The following is a 10,281-nucleotide window of genomic DNA, read 5'->3' on the forward strand; positions in this document are numbered from 1 at the left end:
ACAAGGGCAGCGTCAGCTGACATAAAAAGTACATTTGTCTCTAAAATGTAGTGAAGTAGCACAAAATCAAAATCTAAATTCTTCAGTGCAGATATCTCAAAATTGTACTTAAATATAATACCTGAGTAAATATAATTACTTACTTTCCACCATTGATGTCTATGAAGTAAAAAGCGATCCCTCCTTATTTTCACTCTGATATTACAATAGCATGTCTGTTTTCATTGTGATTTATCAGTAATTTTAAACACTGTATAAGCTAATGTTTTTTCAGTTTATAAAGTTACTTTCTGTTGTTCTGGTATATGTAAGAAAAGAACACAGTAAACAAAAATAGGACTCCACACTTTTTAATTCGGCATTCATTCATTTCACACTGTCTTACAGCAGTTATTACAATTCTATTAACCTTATGTAGTAATATGCAGACAAGTATATGGCAAAACCCTCATCTTTCAAAATACCTCTCTACAATAACATTAGCACAAACACTGGTAACAAAACTTCCAAGAAAACTGATAAGACTGAGTCCGACTACTATTAGTGCACGTCGTATTTAAACATGGCCTCCATCACTGTGGGGATGACTTAACCAATTCTGCCTAAAACACAGTTATTTTGACCTGCAGGAATAAGAGAATGAAATGGGCTCATATCTACTTTAAAACTACTCTAAAAATCTCTTAAAGATGGTTTTAATAGAGTTGGTATGTTCTGAGAAGTGACGCCAGGTGTGAAGTACACAGAAAAGAACGCTAGTCTAGTTTAACGGAAAATACTGTAACATCAGCAGGACTTTTTGTTTCTGACTTTGATCTTCATGCATTCTGAATCAAATGTGTGTGTGTGTGAGAACGATGTATAGGCGGGGTCACCTGGAAGCTGTGGAATGATGATGTGTGTTTCTCTGTGTATGTTTGCATATAAGGATAGTGGATTAGTTGATTACAGCAGATAAGCACATCTCCTTGATCCCACATGCATTGGACCCCCTGTATAGGTAGTAGTAACCCTGCATGACACCAGATAAAAAGAGAGAGATTTAAAATCACACACACCCTCACATCTTCATATGGGCAGCAACATCTTCCAGGCGATGTTTCAACTTTGTTTCACAGACTGAACAATTCTGTTGTCTTACCTCCTCACCATAATTGTCACCCCAGCTGTTTTTGATAGCCCAGTATGGGATACCGTTGCCTGAAAACACAGAAAAATCCATACAGTGCACATTGGTGCATCCTGGACAATGAGTCATAAAATTATCATCTTCTATGTTGATAAACAGCACAAATAAATGTGTCTGTCTTTTGACACTGAGTAAGAACTGGGTAAATGAAGAGAAGACAAAAACACTTACGTTCTCCGTATCCCACCATCAGGACTGCATGATTGAGCATCCAGGGCATGCAGAAGATCTTCCAAGGGTGAGAAACACCCTTCTTGTAGAACTACAGGAATTTGATAGACAATTCAAATGAATTAAATTTAATAATATGCTGGTAATTACAATCTAGTGAAAAGATGCATTGTGACACATTAGTTGTTATTATCTCTTGATGTTGCACAGAGGTGATGGCAATGTTAATTTTTAGTGATTCAGTCATTGCTGTGGTGGATGCTCACCTGCATGGCAAAGGCATTCAGAGCAACAGAGACCGGTCCGTTCTCAGCCAGCCAGGCTGCGATTTCTGAGGGAAAGAAAATCCAAACCATTTGACAGCCCTTTGTTTCAAATTGAACCACTCATGCATGATGTTTCCAGTTTCAATAAATATACTTGCAGAACTGGCACCCATTAATCTCCACTTTTGTCGTTGTCAAATAATTGGACTTATGTTATTTCTATTTATGAAATCTAATTATTGTTTTGTCATTTTCAGATTTAAAAGACTTTTCTTGGTGTGTATTTTAGTAGGTATTTCTCTAGCCATACATTGTATTTATCAGTGCCTTCTCTTGCTCTTTCTTCTTCAGCCCCTCTCTCTTTGTTCAGCCCACTCACTCTGCTCATCTCTGGGCAGTTCCACCGAGCTGTTGATGTAGGCAGCCACTTTTTTGGTGGTGAATTCACACTTCTGCTTGTGACCGCTGTAGGAGTAGTCAGTCTCTGTTTCCAGACCACCTTAACCACACAGGAAGGATGACAATTAAAGCATTAAAGCTTGCCCATATTTTAATGCACAGGTTTACTCACTTTAACAGCATAACTCAAGACATGTATAAAAAGAGCTGTAATTTCTTTGGACTGGAAGAAAAATATTTCAAAATGGTTTCACACATCACTTGTCCAACACCCCTTAATTCTCACCCAGCTTCTCAATAACGGAGTAAGCAACTGATGGAAATCCTCCGTTGCAAGCGTAGTCCACATCATCACAGTCAACCAGCTCTGTCAGGGACGAATCAATACACCAATCAAATCATTGCTTTTATCAATAACTGTAAACAGTGATTTTTTTTCTCTCTGCAGGAGAATGATATTAAACAATTTTATCATCTGTGTTCGTTTGAGTCTGTGCACATGTGTATACTGTATGTGTCTTTGTTACCTTGTGCAGAGAGTGACAGCAATGTTCCATTCTTCAGGAACCACTGGCCTTCAATGTTGCCTGTAACAGAAAATGCCCAGCAGGATCCACACTCACCCTGCAACACACACGTAGACACACAGAGCCCAATCAGCCCAAAGTAGCTAGGTGGTGATTTATTCATGAGCAACTTGGTATTTAAGGTGACTGCTGTACTCTGTTGGTACCTGGTTCTTAACGGGACTGACGGCGCCATGGTCTCGCCAATCAAAGCTGGCAGGGGCGGGACCTCGGGCTGGAGAGGCTGGTTTCATTGGTCGATAGAGAGTCCATTGACTCAGTAGTGGGTTCAGGTATGTAGAGCGAAACTCTTCGTCTGGAGAAAAACAAAAGGAGAATAGTGAAACTTGTGCATTTCTTCAGAATGTTTTTTGAAGAACAGCTGATGCAATCAATGAAAAGCAGAAGAACTGAAACCGTTTGGAAATACAAGCACATGTGCACATACCAGTTAGGTCACTGAACTTGGTGACTCCATATTCAGCTGAACCCTGATCCAAAGCCTGGAGCTTCTCTGCAATCTTGAGGTTCTCGTGGAAGATGCGCAAACGACGGTCTGCCTCTGCAGGGTCAATGGTCAAATACACACATTTAAAAAGACTCTCTTTTACTACCCTGTACTGTACATAGTTTTATTTTTAATATTTATACTATTTTGTATATATTTTAAATTACACTCTTACAGTTGTTTTTAAAAGGACATGCAATCCTGAATATAAAGCGACACATACATGTAGCCAACGTGTTGGTAGTTTTCATTCAGGGTGTGGAGAATGCAAAACACTATGCACCTGCTATATTTGGTATCTATTCATGTCAACCACTCACCCTCCTGGCTGCTGTAAACCTTTTTGTATTTAACCATGAACTCTTTAAACTGGCCCAAAATCTCCACAGACTCCTGCCAGATAAAGACAAACACAGTAAAATAAGTAGATTGTTGGAGTATATTAAAGGTGTCAGAAAGATGCAACTTTATTCTTATTTCATTTACTTGTACCTGCAGAGGCTGACTGGTGGATGGAGCCTCCACCTTGTTGGTCTCTTCTACCTGAGGTCCAACTGATACAGACAGAGGTGTAGGAACACAGTACATGTTAATAGTGTCAATGAACATAACACCTATGTTCACGTTTCATGTGTTCAAACATGCATTGATTGGATAGTTTAAGTTAAATACACAAATACATGGAAACTTTAGAAGAGTTTTGACATTAGTCTATTGCCTGTGCTTGGGAAATTAATTCTTATCTGAAGTCAAAAAGTGGGGCTACAGCAGAGAGGAGCCTAAAATAAATACTGGTATTATATACAGTGCCTTGCGAAAGTATTCGGCCCCCTTGAACTTTGCGACCTTTTGCCACATTTCAGGCTTCAAACATAAAGATATAAAACTGTAATTTTTTGTGAAGAATCAACAACAAGTGGGACACAATCATGAAGTGGAACGAAATTTATTGGATATTTCAAACTTTTTTAACAAATAAAAAACTGAAAAATTGGGCGTGCAAAATTATTCAACCCCCTTAAGTTAATACGTTGTAGCGCCACCTTTTGCTGCGATTACAGCTGTAAATCGCTTGGGGTATGTCTCTATCAGTTTTGCACATCGAGAGACTGAAATTTTTGCCCATGCCTCCTTGCAAAACAGCTCGAGCTCAGTGAGGTTGGATGGAGAGCATTTGTGAACAGCAGTTTTCAGTTCTTTCCACAGATTCTCAAGTGGGGCTACAGCAGAGAGGAGCCTAAAATAAATACTGGTATTATATATAGGCTTCTTTTTTATATTTACAGGAAAAATAAAATGAACATGTATATGTGGACTCATCAGTGTTTACCTTTAACTCTTCTGTCTCTTTGATATAAAGTATCTCTTATCAACCAGGTGAGTCAAAATTTGTGTTACATATTAACCGAGGAATTAAGGTCATATACTTTTTATGGCAATATGGAATTTTTTCAACATCCAAAGATGCAGTCCAAATTGAGGGAATGTTTGCATAGTCCATGTAGTAACTGATCATTAAAAATGATCTTTATTGGTTTAACCAGCACATGAATGTATTATATGGGCCACTGTCATCCTGGAAGATATTGCTGCTATTATAGAGAGAGCAAAGCATCCAAAGCATCATTGGAGAACACTGAAATCATATAAACAACAGGTCAGCAGTGAGTGTTGTTACCCTCGAGAACTTGGGGTAAGTGTAAACGTGATCAGTGCAGAGGACAGGAACTGAAGTCATTCAGTGTGAGCCGCAGCTATGGGGCACTGGACGCTTGTAAACAAAAGAAAAAAGGTCACAGATGTGAGTTGTTACATGATCTGACCTTTAGGCTGGCACTTCTGTTTGAGCAGAGTTGAAGTGCTCTGCCAAGGAATGTCCAACACTTCGAACACACACACCTCCGTCTGACATAAAGAAAAACAGAGGACGGTGATATTTTCATTACAAACACTGTATTAACATGACTATACTGGCATATGCAGTATATATTTGTACTGTTTGAAATGGACTGAATAAGTGGAATAACATGTTTAACACACTAAAGGTCAAGCCAGCAATATTAAACAGTCTGTTATTTATGACTGGTATGTGTATTTACATTTATACAAAATTAGAGCATTTGTTTGTTTTTCTTCATTTAACTAGAGGGTTTTCTCCAAACTGGACTAAGGTCCCACTCTTAAGTCTAAGAACAAAGAAACAACAACAAAAAAGAAATCTATGTGTCAGCTGAGTGTATGCATACATGTGGGCATGAGACATGAGGGTGCACAGGGTTACTCCAAGTCATATTCAAGTCACAAGATCGAGATGACTGGTGACTTCTCTGCTGAACAAACAGAACTACACCGCTGCAATAATAAATCGATACACAGATAAACATACTCAATCATATTCCCACCATGGCATATTATATAATTCTGTTTCATCTCTCTCTCTCACTCACACATACTACCTTGAGTTTCTGTGACTCCGGGTAAAAATCACATGTCCTCAGCTTGGCGTTTTTCTTACACTGTGTGTTACTCAGTTCCACTGTTATAGTGTAATGGATTCCCTTAACCAGCTGTAAAACAGACACATACAATAGTCAAGCCAAGAAATCGTACCCTATATAAAACATACTCAAACATGACACCAATGTAGCTGCAGCCTAGTATGCTGTTGGTCACAATATGTTATACTTGAATGTCATTTCGCCAGAGTAAATATGTGTTAGAGCAGATGCGACATACTGCATCAATACTCTAGTGGTTACAGGCCTTATATTGCTTAAAATAATGCACTGATAGATGGCAATGCAACTTCGGCAAGGTAATTTGATTAAAAGTGTCAAGCCAGGGTGCATTCTGGGACAGGTACATGATATGACTTCCGGTCAGAAAGAAAAACTGAATATGTTATGAGGCATGAGCCTGTAGCCTAACCTTGTTGTGGGCTCTGTAGAATGAGCCAAACTCAAACCAACTACAAATTTAATGACATGTCCGTAAAAGGAGAAAATATAATTGTACTCTTGAGTAGGTACTTTTGCAGTCTTGTACCTAAATGTTCCCGCTGCAGTGACCAGTTTATGCCATTATTTTTAAAATGAGTCACCCTCTGACCCCAAGAAGTGGGCACACAAAGTGCGTAATGAAATGTGATAAATGGTTCCCGGACTCTTCATACGGTGATAAAATAAACGACAAGATGTTGTCAATAAATAAACACAGCGTTAAAAAATTGTCGTGCTTATTTTTATTACCTGTTTGGTTGCGGAGATGAACCGGCTGACTCTGCGGAGGTGCATGGCGTTTGAACCCCGGTTGTAGCGCTCCTCGGCGAACTCCAGAGCCTTCTTCAGGCCCAGGTCGGACTCATGCAGCCGGATAGGAGAGCCAGGAGGCCCGAACAGAGGTCGGTCAAGGTCCTCACCTAGCCCTAGAACCGAGCCCAGCACGGCGGCCACAGACAGCCACAGGATTACCGGACAAGTGAGGAATACAGTTGCCATGTTGGCTCCGTGTGTTGTCAAAAATTAAAAGGGACTGGTATCCGGTCTTTGCTCAGTTAAAAATATCGATGATTGGTGTCCTGGAATAAAAACCGATATCCTGTTATCAGCTGCGAATATACAAGAGGTAACGTCGCAGCGGTGTTGCCAAACAAATCGGAGGCTGTGGGAGGAGTCATGAAGTATTAGTGAGTAGGTCTTCTTCCTCCTCTTATTATGTTTATTGGCGGTTTGCAAGCCAACTTAAGGTGCATTACCGCCACCTGCTGGGCAGTGTGTACAGTGATTATTTATGAGCAGGGTGTGTTCAAGAAACAGTTAACACCCACCGTGTGTAACAGTATAAATAAATAAGTAAATAGATAAATAAAGCAAATACTGGTTGATAATTGTGAAATCTTTGGTGTTGGCAGAGCAGAGACAATATCTAGCACACAGACGGTAAAACACACACGTACATCAGTTATCAAATGTATTTCTCTGAACTTGTCCTACACATGCAAATTACTGTAATTCACTCATTTAAATTTATAAATAACATAAAGGTCAGGTAAAGAAAGAAAGTATTTGCCTTGACAAAATACAGTACAAATATAATTTAAAAAAAAATTGGAATATACTTCAGTGTGACCCAGGACATCTTTTCAGAACCTCCTGTTTTTAGTTTCAAATGCTCATCCACTGAAAGTGATAAACTTGTTTATAGTTACCTATACGTGCACTGTAAACTGGGAAAGTTCTCATGACTAAATAAGATTAGTGATTTGCACTACTCAGCTGAAATATGCAATGCAATAATCAAGCTAAGGAGAAATAATTTAAAGTGCCCATTGCATGCTATCACACAGAGAGCAGTGAAGTGTAGAATAACATGACATGATGCTTTATGATTCAAAGCCACTGCTTTATGCCTATGAGTGAACTAAATTGTCAGAAACACGCACATCTATGCAATGAAGCAACAGCTTAAAACCATTTACACCACACACACACCCACACAAGTTTGAAGTCTTGAGTGTAGACTTGTACCAATCCATGAAGCCTGCTAGGTTAACACAAATTACACTAGAGATTGGAGGTCACAAGGTGACATTCCTAGCTGTTGCAACAGCTTCTGTTTTATCTGTTGGATCTCCGCTCACTCCACCCAAATGGAGCAGCAGAACATGTTACACTGTTGGCTGCAACAATACACCTACATCATTCTTACACCACTCTGTTGAAATGCAAGATGGGGAATGTCAATCTGAAACATTCATTTATTTACTGCTTTCTGTGCCCTGTTAACCTACTAGGGAGAGATTTGATGTGTAGTTTCTGCTCATTTCCACACCAGAAGGAGTATCTGTCATCACACCACCTACAGTACATCCTCAGGTGAGGACTCATTGACACACAATTTGCTAGAATTTACACAGGAAACACAACTATATGTGTATACATGGCAAATGGTATCCAGTGTCAATGCATCTGTAACTGCTTGGCTCACAGAGTTTGCACACACACACACACACACACAGAGTAATACATACAGACACATTTATACAGGCAGAAAACTTACCTTGTACAGTACAGGTGAGTGATGGGCCAGATGAAGGACTTGAAAACAGATGGCATGTGACAGGTGATGATTGAAATACTGGGATTATGTAGTATTTACTGGACAAAGAATGTGACTGCTGTCCTCATCTTTGTCTCTCAGGCAAACTACTTTCTTCACAGGACTGGCACCAGATGTGTCACTTGCAAAACCATCAAGCTGGCACAGTGGCTACACAGGAAAAACAGTGCACAGACCTCCATCCTACCCCAGGGGACCACAGAAGTGAGTACAGCTTGCAGGGTGATGTATACCACACCACTTTCACTTCCTCTGTTATAATGAACCACACAGTACAGCTGGCTGCTCACACTTCAACACATACACACATAAAGGCAGAAAACATGTACACGCTGACAGCACAGGAGTTGGTAGAAATTCCAGAATGCAAATGGGCAAAACACAAATATGATGTCGGCCTTATGACAAATGCCAAACCTTTAGTGGTGCACCCAAAATCAGACCACAGGCCCTGCTTAAGGCAGTATCCATTAAAAAAAGAAGCTATCGATGGCATTAAGCCTGTGTTTCATTCTTTACTGGACAGTGCCACTATTGTGCCTTGTGATGACTCCTCAGTATGAACACAGATTTTCCAGTAAAGAAAATCAGAGATGCTGGCCAGCAATACAGAATGGAGATTTGTGCACGATCTGTGCACAGTAAACAAATCAAACACATGCATGCGCCCGCAGTATCCAAATCCACATACAATTTTGTCTGAAGTGCCACCAGGCTCCACATATTTCTCCATTGTTGATTTGGCAAACACATTCTGTTCCATTTCAGTACATCCTGACAGCCAGTAGTGGTTTGCTTTCATATTTGACAGCAAGGGCTACAAGTGGACAAAAGCCCCCCAGGGTTACCACTCTAGTCCAGGCCATTTCCATCAGGCACTCAGTGAAAATCTCAGAGATTTCACATTTCCTGCAGGATCAACCCCACTGTTTTGAGGTTGTTGTGGCTACACCACAGGACCAGCTGCTCAGCCTCCTCCTCACCTCCCCTCTATATGCTTACTTGTCATCATCTCGGATGAGACTAGTGACCGTTGTGTCATCTGCAAACTTTAGGAGCTTGACAGAGGGGTCCTTCAAGATGCAGTCGTTGGTGTAGAGTGAAAACAGCAGAGGGGAGAGCACACATCCCTGGGAAGCACCTGTGCTTATTGTCTCGGTGCTGGATGTGGTTTTCCCCAGCCTCACCTGCTGCTTCCTGTCTGTCAGAAAGCTAGTAATCCACTCACAGGTGGGGGCAGGCACACTGAGCTGGGTCAGTTTGGAGGGGAGCATGTCCGGGATGATGGTGTTGAATGCCAAGCTGAAGTCCACAAAAAGGGCCCATCAATAAGCTCTGAAGACAAGTTTTTCACATGCATTGATCTTGCAAATGCCTTTTTCTCGGTGCCACTCGACCGAGACTCTCAAAACATTTTTGCTTTCCTGTACAAAAGACAAAAACTCACTTATCAGAGGCTACCAATGGGCTTCATAGACAGCCCATCCATCTTTAATCACATTCTGAGACAATACTTGAAAAATCTTGTTCTGAAACCTGGAGTTTGTCTCCTTCAGTATGTCGATGACCTGCTCCTGACTCAGAAAGCATAATGGCTGCTACAGAGGCATTGTTGATGTACTTGGCTCAGGGAGGCTTTAAAATTTCCAAGGATAAATTGCAGATAGGAAGACCCACAGTTGCTTTTCTAGGACGCATGGTGTCAGCATCAGACTTACACATAGCTGACGCTCAAAAGACAGACATCTTCTGTTATTCAAAACCCAACACAGTCAGAGAAATGATGACGTTTTTGGGACTGATTAATTTCAGTAAAACCTTTGTACCTGATTTCACCAATCTGGTGGCACCTCTCCTTGCCATGATGACAGAGGCAGATTACAAGAACTATGGTTCTGCTCTGATGTGGAACACACAAGCAGAAAAGGCTTTTGTGGACATCAAACAAGCTTTGTCACACGCATGTAGTTTATATGCACCTGACTACTCTCAAGCTTTCCACCTAGATGTTGATGAAAAGGACGGCATTGTAAATGCAGTCCTGTTTCAAAGAGGAGATGACGG

The 10,281-nt window shown here is 40.6% G+C and overlaps 1 protein-coding gene across 1 annotated transcript; it reads right to left on the reverse strand.

Moving 5' to 3' along the window:
- Positions 1–334: 334 nt before the first annotated feature.
- On the reverse strand, positions 335–6,805 carry ctsf (cathepsin F). The gene is made up of 14 exons (XM_020595599.1): positions 6,348–6,805; positions 5,556–5,666; positions 4,923–5,004; positions 3,592–3,653; positions 3,420–3,492; positions 3,040–3,153; positions 2,759–2,907; positions 2,553–2,649; positions 2,312–2,392; positions 2,006–2,125; positions 1,627–1,691; positions 1,361–1,451; positions 1,142–1,200; positions 335–1,012 (listed from the first exon to the last, which is right to left on the reverse strand). The coding sequence occupies exons 1-14, from the start codon at positions 6,594–6,596 to the stop codon at positions 938–940; spliced, it is 1,428 nt and encodes a 475-aa protein (XP_020451255.1). The 5' UTR covers positions 6,597–6,805; the 3' UTR covers positions 335–937.
- Between the last annotated feature and the right edge of the window lie 3,476 nt (positions 6,806–10,281).

This window comes from Monopterus albus, unplaced genomic scaffold, assembly GCF_001952655.1.
Source record: "Monopterus albus unplaced genomic scaffold, M_albus_1.0 scaffold27.1, whole genome shotgun sequence".
NCBI classification, from domain to species: Eukaryota; Metazoa; Chordata; class Actinopteri; order Synbranchiformes; family Synbranchidae; genus Monopterus; species Monopterus albus.